The 20,117-nt window shown below is 53.2% G+C and overlaps 1 protein-coding gene across 12 annotated transcripts in view; it reads right to left on the minus strand.

Moving 5' to 3' along the window:
• The window catches only part of ABLIM3 (actin binding LIM protein family member 3), a 56,397-nt gene extending 41,728 nt beyond the window's left edge, over nt 1-14,669 (minus strand). For 4 of the 12 annotated variants that reach the window (XM_064459038.1, XM_064459033.1, XM_064459032.1 and 1 more), the window contains exon 1: nt 14,158-14,665. In XM_064459038.1, the coding sequence (XP_064315108.1) occupies nt 14,158-14,170 (13 nt within the window). In that variant the 5' untranslated portion in view covers nt 14,171-14,665. Of the gene's footprint in view, nt 1-14,157 lie in introns of all 12 variants that reach the window. The other 8 variants (XM_064459029.1, XM_064459026.1, XM_064459027.1 and 5 more) reach the window with 6 other exon arrangements.
• Nucleotides 14,670-20,117: the final 5,448 nt, after the last annotated feature.

A 20,117-nucleotide genomic window follows, 5' to 3' on the forward strand; every position in this document is an offset into this window, starting at 1 on the left:
GAAGCCTTGCCTGCACCCTGAGGAGGTTCTCAAACCCCAAACTGAAGAGACCCTTATGGTGACAGACAGATGGGTGTGCAGGGCCAAGTTATTCAGCACCTCCCTTCTTCCACTAGCACAGAAGGATTGGCCCAGCTTTTGGGCTACAGCACATCACACGCAGCACAGTAGCTCAGGGCTGCCCACATTCCCACTCCCCACTGCACCCCATTTTTGGGGTCCAGGCCAATTTCTCAGCCCAGCTGTGCCAGCTCTTTGTCCTGCTACTTTCCAAGTGGAGCAGGACTGCCTGCATCCCCTGAGCCCCCAGGATGGCATTTTGGAGGCCAGACTACCAAGACCCTCAAGTGGAACACAAGGCCCTTCAGAGCAATAGTCAGTCCCAACCCCACAATGCCGGGCCATCTCCGTGGCTGGCTGTGAAAGGAGCATGGAGGCAGCAGGGAACAAAGTACGCTTTGGTGCATGGCTTGGGGCTTACCTGAACCCCTGACCCAATGTCAGAGTACGAGGCAGAGATGCAACCACAAATACCTTGACATAAGCCCTTGCACTGCAAGAACATGACCTGCATCTACTGCCCAGGCACACTCCACTCTTGCTTCTCCATCCCACTTCATTAAAGGTAGAGAACCGAAAAAAGCAGGTATCAGGGTGGGTCAAAAAGCAGCAACTACCACCTGTCTCTCAGCTGGAATAGAAAACATCATCCCACTTGGCTGTTTATTCTAATGAAATAACAAATCCCAAAGGGAAGCTCCCCCTCTGCTGAGCTGCCCTCACGATAACTGAACAAAAAACACAGAAACAGCTCTTGCAGGCAGATAGCAAGTGCTGGGTTGTGACTGCAGGGATGAGAGCAGGTACCTGGGGAGCAAGAGGTGGTCAGTGGGGCTAGTGGTACATGAAAGCCTGGTGGGAACAGGGAAAAAAGAAAACTGAGAAAACTCCAAGGAAAAGCACTGGGTGAAACAGGTCAGCCATTTTAGCAAAGAAGACAAGAGACACCACTGAAGTAATTAGCACAGATGGTTCAGGAACGCCTGGAGCAGGGCAGCAGGTGATCAGCACCCAGAAAGTTGCTGCTGTGGGAGAGGAGCAGCTGTCTCAGCAGGTAAAAGCACACCTCTGCACTGGTGCTCACATAACATCACACTCTAAGGGGGCTTAATATCCCCACCAGCCACATCCTCAGCCTCTGCTGGTAGGACATGGGGCAGCCCAGCGATGGGGCCAAAAGGCATCAAGCAGGGCTTGGTGCTGGGCAAGGACGAACCACACTGGGGACAGTGGGGGACGCAACAGGACGAGGCACATCTAGAACAACAAACTCCGTGAGCATACGAGGGGTTTCGGCACAGATGTAACCCTCTCCCTTTCTCCTCCCCCGCACTCACGCTCTCCTCAGCTCCTGCGTACACCCAGCAACCTGACTTCAAAAGCAGAGCGGCTGCCAGCACGGGAAGCAGCAGGGAGGCAGACACAGCTGGCTCCTGCTAAAAGCCTTTGGTGCCTTTCATCAGGACTGGGGAAGAAAAAAACCAAAAACCAACCCCAGCCTTTGACCATTGGGCTGGAGGCTAATAGCCAAGCCCTGGCACCAGGTCCTGCTGCCCAGAAGCCCTGTGCTCCCAACATACAGCCAGAGAGATTTAACTCCCCCCCTCCTGGACAGGGTGGGTTGTTTAGCCCTCCCCATCCCATCGCCCTGCTACATATACGTAAATAAATCCATCTGTGTATAGTAACCACCAGAGATCCTCTTAACCCTCCATGCTCTCCACTCTGGAGTCAGGGCTAAGCGCTACCATCCCATGCTATAGGCACAGCAATTGGGGCATTCTCCAGTAACAAACCCATTCATGCAGCTCAGCTCACCCGCATCGAGGTCACAGCTCCCTTCCCCGCTGAGATGTCCCTCCCAAGCCTTTGAAGGCCTGTTCCCAACAGCCTCTGGAAGCCACATCTCCCAGCTCCTCATTAGTGACTATTAACAGGCAATCAATGGGCCTAGCAGAGCTGGCATTTTCAGGGAAGAAGTCCCCTTACAAGGGGGAAAAAAATGAACATGTGCTTTGTTGTGCATCCTTTTAGCTTAAATGAGCCAAAAGCTGCCTGCCAGGGAACAAAATTATTTCCCAAACTGGACCCTTTATGCCACCTGACCCGCCACGCGGGAAATGAGGGCTGAGGCAGCCACAGATGATGTCTCTTGACGAGCCACATGCCCTTGGGATGCTCTTACAGCAGACCAGCAAAGGGCAGGCAAGGTGGGAGCTGGGACTGGGGATACCCTCTTTCTTGGGGAGTGTAATGGGCACTTGCCAGCAAGGACTGTGCTGCTGGCTCAGACCCTCCCACTGATCCTCCAGAAGTTATTTCAGACCAGGTGAAAAGATCCTCAGAGTCAGCAGAAGCCAGCCAGGGCAGGAGGCACCCTTCACCCTCCCCAGACTATGGGCTGCCACAGGGTTTGGCGACGGAGGTAGGGTAGAGACCTCAGCACCCACAAAAGGTGGCTGAGCTTGGACTTCAGCTCCCACGCTACAGCATTAAAAAAAAAGCTGTGAGCTGGAGAAATACAGCACAAGGACCAAGCAGCACCATCTCCAGCTTTGCCATTCCCCAGCCCAGACGAGGCAGGGCAAACCCATCACCAGCCTTGGCTTCCCCAGGTATTTGCCTAGCTGATGAGGAAGGAGAAGTTGGGGGAAGACAAGAAGAAAGCAAGCCAGAAGGAGATGGCTTGGATGTGACAGGCTGTTAAGTTTGACAGAGGAGTCTTTTTAGCAGTGTTTTTTCCCCTGCAGTTCAAGCAGGGGCAAAGCCAAGGAATGCTTCCCAGCAGCCTGCACCAAATGAGCCCGGCTGCGCAAAGCTTTAATTGCCAGTGGCAGAGCAGAGGTGGGCAGCAGCAGCTGAGGGGTCTGGGAGGACAGACAGCAGAACAGTACTGACTGCTGCTGCTGCAGCACGAGCTCCACCCTCTTCCCTGAGGATGGGAAACTCCTGTTATCTCTCCAGCCACCCTTCTTCCAGCACAAGGGGTACATTTGACTCCATGATGTGCCTGCTGGGGGCTCAGCGTGGGTGTTTCACCCCAAGGCTGCAATGCCCCAGTGAGAGTGCCCTGTGCCTTGAGCCACCGGGTATTTGGGACCACAGGTCTGGGCCAGCTTGGGCACAAGCCTGCGGCTCAGCTGCGGCCCAGGGATATGGGGATCAGCAACTGCCACAGCAGATCTCCACCAGTTCTCAAGGGGAAGGAGAGGAAGGATCTGGCTGATCTCTAAGCTGACTAAGAGCTCTGAATGCCCAGTGGCTTTGCTGTATCGACCACAAGCCAAAGCAATTAGCATTTCTTGGAGACACTTTGTGTAATCTTCCCTGAGTGATGGGGAGAGCTGCCACAAGCACAGGGAAGGGCTTGGAGCTGCTTCCCAGGCCTGGGGAGACACTGTGCCGAGTGTCACACAAGGCAGAGCAGGGCTGTCCCGCTGAAGGGATCTCCTGCCAGCGGCCCTGGGACTGCTGCCCCAGCCAGCAAAGGGGTACTGCACCCTCACCCAGCCACCACAGTTCTGCCACGGCCCCAGACCCACCAGATCTTGCCTCCAGGTGCTGCAAGCTGTCAGGCAGCAGAAAGCCAGAAGACAGAGCAGAGATGCAGCTCTCAGCATCTTTCTTAAAGCATGACCCAGGTGGGAAAGGCCACCTTGGGGAAAGCCAGGGCCAGGACCACCCTCATCCATCAGTTCCCAGGTAAGGCTGACAGCCTGAGCATCAAGGCAAGGAAAGGAGCACAGATGAGCCTGGAGCTGTTTGGGGAATTGTGCAAAGGCGGCAGCAGCAGCCAGCCCAGGCCCAGCCTTCCAAGAGTCACAGATTATTTTTAACAGCTACTTGTAAAATGCAGTGAGTGCCCGCAGGAGAGGCAGCCTAAGCTCATGCTCACCCCATCTCTCTCCCCGGCACGTGCAAGGAGCATATCTCACAGCCAGGCTTTTTATAGGGTTTCCCGTTCCTGCTGGGCATGCAGCTCAGCCGCTCAGTATGACCAGACTACCCCCTCCCTCAGTAATCACTCACATGCTGTTCACTAAAGTCTTTCCATTCCCTCTCTGTTTCCTCTTCTCTCCTTATTAGGGATCCACCTACCTATCCATCTTCTCCCCCTCTCTGTGGATATTTTTAAAATGCCATAAAAGCTTTCAACTGGTAGCATCCTCAGGGATGCAAGGGATTTTATACGCAATCCATCATGAGCCATCATCACCACATAACTCACATGTGGGCAGTGACTTTTCTTTTTTCAAAAGCAGGGGAGGGAAGAATATCCACGCTCGGTCCCTCAGCTCTCCCTGGCCAGCTCACCCAGGACAGCACTGCCAGGCACCTCCCATCCTGGAGGGGAAGGATCAGGTCCAACCCACTCTTCTCCCGGGGGGCAGCTAGGGCAGGTGGTGGGGCAAAAGTGCAAGTCCTCTCAGGTAGCGTCTGTGGGTGTATGAAGGGATGGTTTTGCTCACTGAATAAGTCTCTGAGCTGGGGATCATCCAGCTTCATGCTTCAGCATCTGCCACCAGAAAAAGGAGGGCTTCCTTGCTGTGAAATGGCTGTGTTTCTGTATGCTCATGCACATATAGACTGCTGCACTGCTTGGTTCCCATGCTAGTCAGCGGTCAAGAAGTGATCTGAGAGAGTCAAGAGGCAGGGGATATTTTGGTGCTGCCGGCAAAACTCCCTCCCAAAGGCACAGCCTGCCCCAAGAACTGAATCTCTCTGGCAACAGCCTGGATGAATAGGGAGGATCAAGGTTTCCTGATCAACCCTAGTCCAGCCTGGATGGAGGGAGGAAAGGAGCATTCAGGGACTACACAGGTACTCTACCAGCACTATGAAAACCACTTTTCTCTCCCAGACCCGAGTATTCCTTACAGGAGAGCTGCCTTCCCCTTCCCTCCCAAAGGCCTAGCTGGAGACCTGACACATGTATCAAAGATAGCCCTTGCCCTGGCCTGTCCATGCCACTTGTGCCCCAGCACAGTTTGGCAAGAGCTGAAGGCAGGTTGCTAAGTCTTTACTGCAGGGGGAAGGCTCCCTGCTGCAAGCTGTCTGGCTGCCGCTGCCAGCAAGGTACAGGCATGCTGACCCAGCCGCAGGACACCAGCCTCAGCAGCTGCCAGATGGGATTAGGCTGTGCATAACCTGAGAGGTGTCCTGCCACGTGCTAATGTGATTACACACTCCGTGTCACCAGTGGGACCCACAGGGGCCCTGTTCCATCGACTCTGATGATCAAGTGTTGGGTGTGTCTGCAATGGATGCAGCAGGTCTCCAGGAGCCTGAACTTGGTCACATCACTCTCAGATGATGCTTGGGTGACGCAGCTATTCATAGCACACAGGAGGTTGGTGGGAGCTCATCTTACCTTGTTCCACACCTTCATCCTCTGAGGACTGGGAGCTGATGCAGAAGATACCAAGGCAGAGGGGAAAGCAGGGCAAGGGGGAGGGACACCCCACGGCCCCTGGCACAGCACAGGGCAGCCAAGGTGGAAAAAGGAGGAAAGGGTTTGCAGGGACCAGTGCTGTGATCTGAGTGCAGATGAGAGTGAGGCTGTGCAAGTGCAGACAAGAGCCAGGGGAAGCCTGTACTCTATCATACTCCAAAGACTGCGATACAAGCAGAGAGAAGGAAAATCTGGAGCAGAACCACCTGCTCAGACAGCAGGAGAAGCTGGTGCTGAGCTACACAGCGTGCTTGCCTGCCCAGACCCAGCTCCCACAGCCCCATGCAAGCAGCTGCCCTATGTAGGCTGTGCTTGAGCCGAGTGCTGAGAGTGAGTGGGGTCTGTACCACCTCCAGAGGGGTTCTGGGACCTCTGCGTGCCCACCCTCCATTTCTTTGGGCCAGGAAAGGAGACCCTTTCCATGCCTTTACTGTACTCAGCACCTGACCACTGAGCCCCAGTTCACAGGGCAAGCATGAACCATGGGGACCTGCTGTAGGTCCCTCCTGGCAGGCAAGAGACCTGTTTGCTCATGTAGTCACATGCAGGCATGCTGGCTGATGCAGACCTTGCAGCACTAGCAGTCACACCAGCCTGCTGCCAGAACTACCCACTGCTCCAGCTGGGCACTGCTGCGGCCAAGCCAGCTGGGTGTTATTTTACCCATGAAGAACACTCAGTGGTGACAGGCAGGGCAGCAGCTGACGGACAAGCCCTGATCCAGCCCTACTTTGTGGCCAAGGCAAGGAAGCCCCTTCTTTTTGGGGAAGGGCTGCTGGGGGATGCTGAGGAGGCAGCTGCCCCCCCTTACTTGGCACTGAGGCTTGGACTGGCTGCAGCTCTCAACATGCAACAGAAATGGGTTTAACGCACAACTTCCTTCCCTTCTCCTCGTTTAAAGCTTTTAGCAGTGAAAAGTCCTTGATGAGGGCCCTGGGCCAGTCACCCTACTGGGGCCCTTCCTGCCTCCACTGAGAATCCAGGCTGGGGAGCAGCTGCAACAGGGAGATCCCTGCCACAGCACCCGACATGTCCCAGCAAGTGCTGCTGAGCTAGGAAACAACCTGTCTGGTGCCCCAGCTGCTTTAAAAATAGCTCCCCTTCACAAGCAAGCACCCCTGGGCTGGGCAGTCCTCCTCAGGATGCCCCTGTGCAATGGGGTCCCCAGGGCTGGCAGGGGATGGATGCCAAGAGAACAGCAGCACAGTCCTTAGAGTCAGCTAATATGAAACACAGATGCCAGGAAGAACAAGCGGGGTCCTGTAATGTATTTTCACAAGCAAGACGCTACAAGCATGTTTGTGAGTGCCACCGTACTGCAGAGTCTGGCACACACACTTTGGGAGCTCACAGTTCAAGTCCTGGTCTAGGTCACACTTGTCTCTACCAGCTGCAGACTGGCTGCATGTATTGAGAAACGGTCATATAATTCACTACTGTGAGAACAGGTCAAACCCTGACACTTAAATTCAGATTGCAATGGACTCAAATTGGGCAGAGGAAGGGCTCCAGTGCTGGCATTGCATCAGCAAAGCCTTTCTTGCCCCACAACAGCATGGTGCTCCCCAAAATATGTCACTTGCTGCCAAGAGAGAACATGGAAGCCAACAGGATGGCTTCAAACCCTCAAGGCACATGCTCCCCTCTTACACTGTCCTGTTTCTTAGAGACACCTTCTCCCCAAGGACTTTCCCAGTTGTGCAGGTCTCAGAAACAAGATGATTCAAAATGGAAGTGGAATAATATGTCCACAAACAGAAAAACAAGTGATGCTTGGGGGTTAGCGAAGAACTTTGCCAGGGTAAAAAGGACAAGAAGAAAGCAGTCTACAGCTTCCTCACAAGGGGAAGAGAAGGGGCAGGTGCTGATCTCTTCTCTCTGGTGACCAATGACAGGACCCAAGGGAATGGCAGGAAGATGTGCCAGGGGAGGTTTAGGTTGGATATTACAAAAAGGTTCTTCACCCAGCGGGTGGTGGGGCCCTGGAACAGGCTCCCCAGGGAGGCATCATGGCACCAAGCCTGGCAATATTCAAGAAGCACTTGGACAACACCCTCAGAAACATGGTGTGAATTTGGGGTTGTCCTGTGCAGGGACAGGAGTTGGACTCGATGATCCTTGTGGGTCCCTTCCAGCTCAGGGCATTCTATGATTCTATGAAAGGAAGGTCAGGCAGGCTGCATAAGGATCCCATAGTACCAGCTCCGTTTACTTTCAGATCTCTGCTCCAGGCAGCAGAGAAGGCACATCAATTCCCAGCCCAGGGCTTACAGCTGGTATTGATAAGGCATTCAGCAAACTACAGCCAAACTGAAAAATACATGTATAAACTATAATTACCAAAAACCTGAACCACCATCAGATATGATACCTGTGTGCCCAAGTTTGCTGCCACACTAGGTCAGGTTGGCACTGTTAAGCTTCAGATAGCGCTTTTCTAAAAAAAGCAAGGCATGTCCATCAGGGCTGTGCATCAGCGCACTTGAGCTCTTCTATCTCCCCAGTGATTTACTAAGCCTATGGTCTCAAAAGCAGGGAGGGTAGACACAGGAGGACTTAATACAGCCTAGGTGTCCTCCAAGCAAGAACCACGTTCTCTGCTGCAGGTTGCTAGTCACCCTGCCATGCTTGCCCTGAACTGCTCACAAGCATAATTCCTGGGCCTAGAATGGCTGGACTTCAGCTCTGCCTTCCCTATGGCTACTGTGGTTACTCCTAGTCCCCTTTCATCCTGCAAAGCCTGTTCCTTCCCCCATCCCTCTCTGCCCAAGTCCTCGCCATCATCAGCCTGCCCCCAGGATGCTTTCTGGAGGTGCTGCAGTGCTCTCAACTGAGAGGCACTGATGTATTTAGTCTAAAAATATCTAATTGGACGTTCCAACCACTTCATTATGGCACAATCGTGATAGGACTGCAGGGTCTGGCAGGAACTTGGTGGTTTTTGCCTTCACTCCTTCACAGCTTTGCAGAGAGCAAAGGCATCACCACGCTGACTCCTTGCTGATAACAGGACAGTCTGTCACTAGTCCAGCCTGCTGGCATCACAAATACAATTATCCGACTAAACCAATAGTCACTTTGTCATTAGAAACCTTGCTATTTATTTTATAAGAGCATGGCAGGCCCTTGAAATAATTCAGTTGCTTCAATTGACTTTACAGCATGCACTTCATTGGCCTGCAGGGCCACTTTCCATGGCTTCTGCTCTTCAAAGAGGAATCTGCCAAGAAAGATGGTTTGCAGGACAGCTTGGTGAGAGGTCAGAGTCCATCCACCAGCCTGAGGACAGAGAGAAGCTGCCTGGATTCTGAATTTTCTGGCACCAAAGTGAATGCAGTGGATGATTGTGCCTTTTCTAGGGTGCCCAGGAGAACAGAGGGGACAATTTGTATCAGATTGTGGCAAAAGAGTCAGGCTTGGGGGTTAATTGAGAGGACCAAGATGTGGGTGGAGAACCTGGAGTTCTCTTTTGTGCCCTAATTCTGCAAAAGACAGTGCTAGAGAAGCATGGACACTAGGTAATATTCATGGCTGGGTCTTGAGAGAACATACTAGGAAGGTAGCTTTCGATCTCTTCCAAGACCCTGTCTTGCATCTGTGTCCTTCCTTTCTTCTTTGTCCCACCTGCACCCATACCTTGCACTCTCAGTCTACTCCAGCCTTTCTGAAAGCTCTCCTCCTTCGACAAGCCTCCTCCATGATAGCCTGCCAGAAAAGGAAGAGCTCTGCTTGGACACCTGCCTCTTTCCCCACTGCTACACTACACATGAAGAGCCCATCCAGCAGTTCTTGGGGTGAGGAGCATGAGGACTTATCCAGTGCCAGAGCCCAACTCACCAAGCACCCAAGCAGTAGGCAGCAGCACCACTGCCCTGGTCAGCATCTCACTCTGCTGGGTCCTCCCTCACTGAAGCTGTGCTTTGTCCCCAGTTCATTGCATGCCTCTGGCAGCCTCAGCATTGCAAAGATGAAACAGGAAACAGTCTTGACCAGCAACCATGACTGCTATTAACGAAAAGGCTCCTCTGTACAATAACCCCCTAGGCCTGGTGTTATCCTCATGAAAATTAGAGTCTTCTCACAGCGAAAGACAGTAACAATGGTCATCACACTGACAGGCTGATCCCTCCAGGTTCACTGCACTTCTGAACACAAGAGAAACATCATGTTCTCCTCAGCAGGTCCCACCCTGCTGGGTGGGGAGACCTGGTGAATCACCCTGCCAGATGAACTGTACAGAGCAGAGCTGGAGCTCTCTCAGATGTGCGGAACCATTTGATTCCTCTTTAATCACACAGGGGCTTAGAGTTTGCTGGTAAACACCTTCTAACCACATGTGCCTAGAGATTACTGGGTAATTATGCTTAGTGGATCACTTTGTAACAGGGAGCATGATTTATGAAAGACAAAAATAACCAAGAAAACATGCTGCATTCATGAATATCTGTCATGAAGACTTCCTGCCCAAATGCTTAGCTAGCCAGCCTTTCCTCACATCTCCTTCCCCGGCATTCTGAGACTAGGGGAGGCTTTGTTGAGGAATTTAAGAGGTGCCAGAGGTTGGGATGGTCTGGGGAAACTTTCCGCTTTGCATACCAAAACCTCTGCAAGAACTCTCTGTGCTCCAACAGGCTGTCAGCTGCTCAGAGGAAAGAGGATGGGGGATAGATGGTACTTGTTACCCCCACCCAGAATTAACTTACCATGTGGACAGATTCCAGACTCCCTCTTCAGGGTGTGTATTGGAGACAGAAAGGAGTCTGGAAGATCTCTAGTTTGTGAGCCAGTTTCAATCACCCATTGCAACACTGATCCAGAACCTGCCAAACCTGGTTCAACCCAGGAGTTCACCAGGGTTTAACCCCCACTAGGACTTGTGCATGTCTTCGCTCAGACCAGGGTGGCCCATAACAACAAGGGGCACCTTGCTCCTGACAAGGCCAGTGCCAAGACTTCCAGCAGCACCGCTCCTACCCCAACAAAGCTAGGCCAAAAGAGACAATGTACAAATGCCATCTCCCATGGATCCCAACAGAGTGACCCTACTCACTGCATGGATCTGCAGCACCCAAACCTTTCAAAGAAGCAGAAGGGATTCTTCACACTCATTTCAGAGTCTTAAATCCCTGAGGCAGTTGACAACTTCAACATTCTGCCTTTTAATGAGCACAAACCCAGCGTTGGCCATGTTAGCCTCCCTGCATAAAGCCAGTTTCTGCAGGAAAGGTTGAGCCCAAAACTTAGGGAATTTCAGGGGGTGACTTTAAGGGATGCCTTCTCAGGCAAGGGTTTGTACTACAAGATCCAACTTCCATAGAAATGCAGCACAGCACTGATAGACCTGTTTATGAATGTACGAATCTATTTGTAACCAATTAGCAGTGCTAACCGGAGTGGGAGGTATAAATAGCATAGCTAATGTAAATATCAACACTCTGTTCTCCAAATGCTCACTGCATGTGTGGTGAGCTGAGAAGGAGAGGCCGCCTTCCCAGCCAGCACAACCCTTGCACCCTCAGGGCTGTGTGATCTGCTCTGCAGCCTCAGGATACGAGTTTACACCCAAGTTCAAGGGTCTTTTCCTCTTCCCCTTAAAAAAAAAAAAAAAAAAAAAACCCCAAGATTTCCATATGGCTTTGCCCTCCTTGCATCATGGGAGAAGAGATGACATGGGGCCTCTAATGCCAGGACCCATACTGGGGTGAAAAGCAAATCCCTGTCCCCTCAGCAAGGGCAGGCAAGACTCCTGTGTGCTGTGCATGAAGTGCATTCAGCACAACCTGCATGTGCACCTGCACAACCCGGCAAATCCTGCCTAGAACTCCCTGGAGGCCTCACCGACAGTTTTACACAACAGCATGGCTTAAGGCCAGCCATGGCCCACAGCCCCATGTTTCCTGCCTCACGTCGCTTCAGACAGGGTAGAAGTGTTACGAAAATGTACAAATTAAAATGGAAAGGAGCAAGAACTCACAGATCAGATGTACAGATGAGGAGAAAATGCTACCATCTCATTGATTTGTCACCCCCAAAACTTTGTGCATGCGGTGACGACCTACAGGTGTACCTGGCTGCAGGACCAATCTGGCTTCATCATCCATCCTCCTCCTCTGCCTCTCCCTCTCTCCTTGCATCTGCATAGGGAGGGTCCCATGCACCAGGAGAGACCAGGCTTGGGAGGGTGGAGTGCAGCTAAGCCTGCTGACTAGACCCCATCGCATCTGGGCCCTCAGTCACTACAGGGGCTAGGGGAACCTACCAACCAACCAAACAGGGGAAAAAAGGGGGAAAAAAGGGGAAAAAAAGGGGGGGGGGGGGGAATCAATGCCAAGAGCAGCAGAGCTGACCATGCCTGGGAGGCAGAGTTGCAAGCAGGGGCTGGGAAGCCTCTAACCAACAAGTGGCACCAAGCTCCCCTGAAACACTGGCTGCTAGCAAAGGGCTGCAAAAAACCATTGCAGGTCAGGTAGCATCAGTAGGGCGAAATGTGAAGTGTGATGGCACAGAGGGCACTGACACAGGGTCCTGGGCTCCTTTTTAGCTGCACAGGCACAGGGACCTGAGGGATACAGGCTAGGTAGGGAGGCAGAGAGCTGGGCAAGGCAGCAGCAAGAGGGGAGACACAGCTTTTAGCAACACTCACACCACTCACAGAACATGCTGATGGAAGACGTGGCCCCACACCCCACACCTTACTCACAGAATCAGCTCTGAGAGGATCGTGCCATTGCTAAGAACAGACATCAGCCAGCTTTTGGGTATGGCAAGCCCTGCTCTGAGCCCCTTGCTTACTGTGAAAAAGTCTGGAAGCCTAACAGGGCAGAGCCCACTGCCTTGTGGGGTTTGCATAGCCCTTGTACCAGGTGGGGTCCCAAAGGGACCCTAAGTAATCCATAAGTCGTCAACCTACAGCACAGAAAATGATCAGCAGATGTTACAAAGTTCCTAAACCTTTACTGAAACACATGGCTGCTTAGAAAGAGGTAACAGTAGTATTTAGGCAAAGATTGCAATGCCATCTAAAGGGCCAGGCAGGAGCCATGGTGGCAACCTGCTGCTGGCAAATCTAGAAGCTGAGACACCCAAGAGTGATATGGCCAAGGTCACAGAGCAAGGCAGTGCCTGAAGGAGGAGCAAGACACTCCAGTGCTTTGCACTTGCTGCCTGCCTGGCGGCCTGCTAGGAGTCATGTCAGAGCAACAGGCAGGCGGCACGTTTGGGTTTGCTGGCACCCCTGTGTGGGAGGACCCAGTGAAGGAGCTTTGCAGCACAATCAGATACTTATAACACACCAGCACCATAAACAGCCCTTATCACTATCAGCACCCAAGCTGGCTACTAAGAGCTGGAAAGGAATTCCAAAAGGAACCAACACACATTTGCCAAAATTGGCTTAAAGGAAGCTTAACAGTCCTACTGTGGTCACTGACCCCAGCGAACACCATGTGCCACCCCAGCCCTCCACATTAGACCTGAGCTCCCCACTCAGAGACAGAGGGAGGACCCTTTGTTATCAGGCATCCAGCAGGCTCAGAAAGAATCAATCCCTATTGTTTCCTACCTGGGCAGCACCAGCCCTGCTCCTCCAGGAAGGCGGCTAGTGCCTCTCCCAGGTGTGGCTCATACAGAGGGCACCTGGAAAGTCTTCTCGCCTCTGACACAGCCCAACAGAGCTGGAATCACCTGTTCCATTGCCCTAAATCATGCCAAGGCATTTTTCGCCATGTTTTCCTTGGGAACCACCCCAAGCCCTCTGACTGAGAAACCTCAACATGCCAATGTTATGGAGAAGTCGCTGCTTTGCTGCTTTCTGCTTGGGGGAGCCCTTTCTTCGCACAGCCTCTAGGAACCACAGGAGGGAGGACACCTTCCTCAAGCAAGTTATCCCACGAGGAAGACCCTCAGGTGGCCATCAGGATTTACTCCTTTGGCTCGTACACAGCTGTCACACATCATCTCAGTGAGGAACAAGAAATTGATTGTGACTTGATCAAACCTGATCAATCTTTCCAGACTTTGCAACAAGGACACAAAAGCAGGAGTAACCAGACTAGTACCAGTTCTCACCTTATGCAGCACATTTCCAAGCTCTGCTTCCTTAGAAATGCATACATAGTGCATGAGTGCCTCCATCCCTGTCTCTCTCTCACACACAACCAGAAACACAAGCATCCCCAGCTGCAGAGGGTTTTTCAGTATTGCACCTGTGCTTTGCTCAGGTCCCTGGTTTCTGGGTCTCTCCTTACCCTGCTCCTCTTCCCCATCAGCTGTTCCCCTGATGTCCATTTATACATAAGCAAGCAAGCGAGCCTCCTGCCTGTCAGACTGCTCCCGGCTCCTTCTCACCATGTTGCATATCGACATTTTAGTCCATGATCTGCCCTCCGAACCCCAGAAATACAAGCCAAGAAGAGTACTCAATGGAGATGAGCACCATTGCTTAGCCCACATGAAAGAAGGGCCACCAAAGCCAGAGCCTGTCAGAAAGCAAAAAGGCAACAAGACAAATAATAATAATAATTTAAAAATCCATCCCATTAGGGTTGTCAGCCCCGTTGTGATATTTTCATTCCAATGCATCCCAGCCAGATTAATACAATACCAGCCCCGTTCCTGTAGCAAAGGCAAGGGAAAGCCGTACTTACTGCTAGTGCTCATCTTGCTGGTCCTCCTATGCCCTTCTCATTCAACAAAGGGGGGCAAAGATGTCCTTTAAATCCTCTTTTTCTTCTGCCCGCCCGTCAGCGGCAGAAGGTTGCCTCTCTCCTTCCTAGGAGAAATATTTCGGTGCGATCCACCGGCTAACGCATCCCGAGGTAGCTCCGCTATCCCGCCGGGTATCCCCCCGGAGGGCGAGGTCAAGGGGGCGAGGCGACGATGCCGGGGGACGATGCCCGGGACCGGCCCGGGGGAGGCTCCCGGGGGGGGGGGGGGGGGCTGCGGCGCCCCTAGCCCGGCGCTGCCATCCACTGCGGAGCGCGGCCGGAGCCGGGCCTCTTATAGCGGGGTGGGGAGCGGCGGCGGGGGATCGCAGCGCCTCTCCCCGCCCGCTCCGGTCCGCCCCGCTCCGCCCCGGCGGCTGGGCCCGCGGGCGGCCGCGCCGGGCGGAGCAGCGCGGAGCTGCGCGGGGGCAGCGCGGGGGCAGCGCGGGGGGCGGTGGCGCGGCCTCAGGGGGCGGCTGCGGGGGGCACCGCCTCGGCTCCGCCGCCATCTGCTGGGCACCGCCTGCCCGCTGCCCTGCCTGCAGTCTTGCCTGCAATCCTGCCCGCTGCCCCTGCCCTGCTTGCAGTCCTGCCTCCGGTCGGGCCCTGCCAGCTGCCTGCTGCCCTTACCTGGTGACGTACTCACTGCCCTGCTGTCAGCCCTGCCTGCAGCTCTGCCTGCAGCTCCCACGGTTCCCAGGCTGGCCCCCTCCTTGTCATGGGGATCTCCATGTGCACCCACCGTGGGGCTTTGTTGGAGCCCAGTGCTGCTCCCACCCAGCCCTGGGTGCGACCAGCTGCCGATCGCCGTTCCCATACCGCTCGCCCTCCGGCTTGGTCCTGTGGTGGCTGAGCATACAAAAAAACGCTGTCCCAGGACAGAGGCATGGTGAGGAGGGATAAAATTTATGCTGAAAAACTGGATTTTCTCTAGTGCTGAGATTCCCCTCTGGTGGCTCTCCAAGCTGGCCACCCCCAGCTGTCCTGGCAGCCCCATGCCAGGCAGCCTGGGTGTCTGTCCCATGTTGCAAGCAGGGAGGGGGCTGTGGGTGTTTGCACAACACCTGGCTGCAGGATGGAGAGGGGGCTCTTCCCTCATGATCAGCAAGCAGCCTTCTCTGCCGGCAGCACATCAGGATTTCTGGAAGGGCTTCAAAGCCATTAGCTCCTTGTTTTGTTTGTGAGATGCTATCTATCAGAATAAAGCCTTACCCAGCGGAGCTGCTCCCAGGGTGCAAGCAGAGAGCAGGGCTGTGCCTGCCCTGCCTGTGGAGCCCCCGAGAAGCTGCGCTGTGATTCAAAGAGGCAAGCTATGATCTTGCTGCTGATGAAAGGGGTTTTTCATGCAGCGTGACAGGCACAGCATCTCTCCTGCTCCTGGGGCTGGAATGCTGCCCAGAGAGGGCCTTTTGCTTTCCCTTTCTCTTGCTGTTTTATTTGTGGCAGCAGATATTTGTGGTGACATGACAAGACAGGTAGCAGGTCGTGTGAGCTATGCCTGTGCTGCCAGTGATGCAGCCAGCTCACTGCAAGCCTTGCTGCCTGTCCCCTTTGGCTCTGCCCCTCCCCAGAGGTATCAGGTGGGTGGGAAGAGCAGGGACAGGGGTCTGGGGGTCCCTGCAGGGCTGAGGGGCAGAGGCAAGGGAAGAGCAGTGCTGCTGATACAGCACGGCAGGATGGCTCAGGCTGCCCCATGGTGCTGATTTGGCACCCTTTGTGAAGTTTCCTTGTGCCTGGCAAGTGTCTGGGGGTGTCCCCTCCTCAAGGCAAGAGTGCAGGCCTGTGACACAGAGAGGCTCATGCCTATCGTATCAATAATGTCCATTTGGGGAGTCAATAAAGCAAACACGATGTGAGCTGGTCCCCACGGTTCAGTGAGCTAATTAAGCTTCTTCCGCTGGCCTGGTTTCCAACTCTTGTTAACTGCCTTCAGAACAACTTGAAATTTCCAGTACAGACAGGATGGGACTGCAGAGGGCTGTGGAGGAGGATGGGGTGCTTTGGTGGGATTCAGGATGCAGCAGTGCAGAACCTCTTCCCCTATGTCCCCTCCCAGCTAGCCAGTCTCAGCACGGTCAAGCTGCACCGTGGGGGACAGGCAGTGGGTGCTGCCAGTGGGAGAGTTGAGCAGGGCATTGGGTGCCCCTTGCCATGGGATTTTTGGGTTTCAGCACTGGTGAGCAGGCAGCAGGAAGCTCAAACCCCTGCCAACCCCCCACCGTAGCCAATGGCTCCCACCCAGGGACCTGACCCCCAGCCAGGCTATGGCAGGGGCCTACGATGCAGGGCACTGGTCAGACCCCCTCACCATCAGCGCTGTCACCAGGGTGTTTTGGAAATCCCATTTCCTTTTCTTTGAGGAAACTGCCTGTGAAAGCTGCCACGAAAGGGTGGTAGGGATGCCTGAGAGAAGAAGTCAGAAATGAGGAAATGTCAGGATGTTAACGCAGCCTCCTTTCATCCCTTTGTGTCTGTGCATTCCGACACAGTCTTTCACAGCAATTACTAGATGTGTATTTTTCCTGTAAGATGCCTGCCTCAGTACCCAGCATGTACCACGTAGCTCAGGCTGTGCAGAGGAAGCTGCTGCCTGCAGGACCCTGCATCATTCAGTGAAAAGGGACACAGTAGTGATGGGGGTAAGAGGACAGAAGGAAAAAAAGGTGCTAATTTAATTTTACTGACAGCTTCCCTGGACACCAGGTTTCTTAACCCTGTGTCCTTGGCCTTGTGAGATGCTGAGAGAGTCACCTGAACCAAACTTTCCCCTCCTGGTCGATAACTGTATTTCTTTCCTGATGGTTGATTGAAACACTAGCTGGCTGATTACTGGGAGAACTGGAAGTTGCTGGCTGCATGTGAAATCACCAGAAGCTGGGCTCAGAATGTATCTGGTACTATACCAACACCAGGAACTTGGAGAAATCAGACCCACCACCTCTCCAGCTGGTGACCTGGGAAGCCACCACCTGCATGCTTCTGTTTGAGGCAGCACTCGTCCGCTGTCCCTGGGAAGGGATGTTGGTACCCTGAGCAGCATGCCCGGGGAAAGCTGCAGGGAAGGGGATCCCTCCTCCGTGACTTGGGGAGCAGGTGAGGAAAGGAGAGGGAAATGCAAGGGAAATATCAGATAGCAGGTCCCAAGGCCAGGAGAGACGGGGTTAGGAGAGGTCAGAGAGTTCAAAGATCACGTAAGCATCCCTGTCCTCAAAGTGCATGCAGGGACGGTTCAGTAGCAGCCTTAGCTCAGGCATTTCTGTTTTCCTTGAAGCCACAGCATCCCTTTCAGCATACCTTGATCTGACACATGCATACATAGAAGTTTGCAAACACAGACACGTACAGTCACAGCTTTCAGAGGTCTCTCTGTAGGAACCCCAGGCTTTCCACCCACTTTCTTTCCCCTTCAACTGGTAGTCATCTTGGTGAACAACCTTCACTGCTGGGCCCTGTGAATTGTACTTGCAGCAGGAGTGGAAATGCCTTGGCCAGAGATCCCAGCTGCAACCCTTGCTCCAGGGTGCTGTAGCAAGGGCTGTTTGCCCTTGTCTGTCCCAGAGGCACCAGCTGGCCAAACGCATCCTGGCCAGCCCAAGTTCCTGGCAGACCTGCTTGCATGTGTACTGGCAGTGAAACGCTCTCCTTTCTCAGCAACAAGATTTAAGTCCAAACAAGAGCAGCAAGATACTCATGGGGACCCCAGCACAGCACAGCCCAATGCCTCATATGGAGCACTGGGCAGACTGCAGCGAAGCTGGTGACATTTTCAAAAAAAAACCCTGCAAGTGTGGGGCTGTAATGTTCCCAAAAGGCAGCAGAGAAGCCTAAAAGGTCTGGAGACACCATTATACCACAGCACGTGGTCCATGTCTGCAGCACTGGGCAGTTCCCCACCTATTTTTCTCTTGTCCCCTGCTTCCCCTGTGAGGTGGGATCTGGCAGAAGTAAAGTCAGGAGTGGTCAGATGCTGCTGCCCGCTGCCTTGATGCAAAGCCAGACACACTCTTCTAGTGATGACAGAATTACTTTCCAGATGATGGAGATCAGCATTTTGCTTTGGGAGTACCTGGAAAACATAGCAACTGGGACCCGAGGCAGTGAACTGGGAAGTGGGTGTTTTAAAAGTGGGCCCTAGGTGGCTATGGTGGGACTTGACAGCACAGCTGGTGCCTCATCCAACACGGGACCCCACTCCTCTTCCTCAGTTACAGCAACCACCAAGTCATTTGCCAGTGGTTTGGCTTTCTTCCAGTTTACACAGCAGCACAACAGCCCTTCCCAGCAATTCCCCATATCAGCATGAGGAGGCACAGACAGGCAGAGGCAGATGTTCCCCAGGCTGCCTGCATTAAAGTGATAATCAAATGATAGATTATTTTCAAGCAAACTCACATTTTCAGTCATTAATTTTAGTGCAGCGCAAATGGTTTCAGTGTTAAAAAATACCCAGACAGCTGAGAATGGTTGTGAGCTGGAGCTGCTCCAGGCAATGCTGGTATGCACTATAGCCCATCTGTGACCTGTAGCCATCCTGCAAAGGCAGGGAGGGATGCTGATGCTGTGCATGGCAGGAGCTGCAGGTCCTTATCTTATTATCATGGGGGCTAAATCCCTAGGTCAAGTACAACAAATGTTCCCAAATCAAAAGCAGACAAGGGAAGACAAGTGCTGCAAAAGCTCTGGAGTGACTCGTCCTGCATGTCGGGAGTGCTGGGCCTTCACCTCCCCTCCTGAAAGACTAGGACACCAGGAGGGGAGAGGTCCTGCATGATCTGCCCAAGAGAAGGGTTTTAGGGCATTGGAAACCATTGTCCTAAAACCTGCAGGAGTCTCTCATTCTCTAGCCCTTCAGGAGAGCTAATGTCCCTGCGCAGACCTTTGTTGCATCAGCATGCTGGAAAAGCCAAGGAGCATCGTGTTGTGGTATGCAGCAAGGCTGGGGGCTCCCAAGCAACATCAGGGCTTATTGCCCAAGGCTGGGCTTCTAGAGGCTGCTTTGCTTCCCCCCTCTGTGTGTGGAGCTGAGTTTGTGCCCACCATGCTAGTGCAGCCACTGCTCCCAGTCCTGTGGCAGGGCGTGCGGGGACCCACCGGGGACAGCTGCCCCGCAATGCCTGGCCAGTGGCTCCTGCCAAGCAGCATCAGCAAAGCAGTGCAAAGGGAGACTTACACCAGCTGCAGCTCTGGCCCCCAGCATACATGACCCACTTTCCCATTGCCAACTATGTTTCAACCCATTAAAGGTCATTGGAATTTGGGTTTATTTTTAGTTTTCCCTTTTAAGTTGCCCTGAAGCAGAGAGGACTGATGGAAGGAAGAAACATCCTCCCTTCCATCAGCCGTTAGGTCAGGATCCCAAGATGTTGTTAATGGACAGCCTTGCCCATCACAAGCTGCCTGTGAGAAACCCAGCCCATGGACCACTCCACTTGTGGAAGCTGGCTGGCACACCTCCCATCTCCCCAGGGCTCCTCAGGGAGCACCACATTCTCAGAAAGAGCAATTTAGCCTTGGCAAATGCTGCTGCTTTCTTACTGCTGGAATGGCGTTATCATGATAACTTGTTTTCCCTTTTGTTCCTCATACTGTTTCCTGGGGAAACTGAGAATCAGGGTGATTCCTGAACTTGGGAATCTTCAGGACTGAGCATGGCACTCCTTGCTTTGGGGACTGATGGCAAAGCTCGTACCAGGTCTCTGGACCATGCTGCCTGTGCAGTTCAGAAGGAGACCGAATAACGTAATTCAGAAAAGATAATTTCTTTTTGCACTTATAAGCATACAAAATACTGCAGAATGGTTAGGCCTGGGTAGGGAGTGGGTTACCTCTTTTCTAGGAAATCTCACTTTTTTTCTCCTGGTCTAAAAATGGAATGTAGACACTTAAAATAAATTCCTGGAGAA

This window comes from Phalacrocorax carbo, chromosome 8 (genome assembly GCF_963921805.1).
Source record: "Phalacrocorax carbo chromosome 8, bPhaCar2.1, whole genome shotgun sequence".
NCBI classification, from domain to species: domain Eukaryota; kingdom Metazoa; phylum Chordata; class Aves; order Suliformes; family Phalacrocoracidae; genus Phalacrocorax; species Phalacrocorax carbo.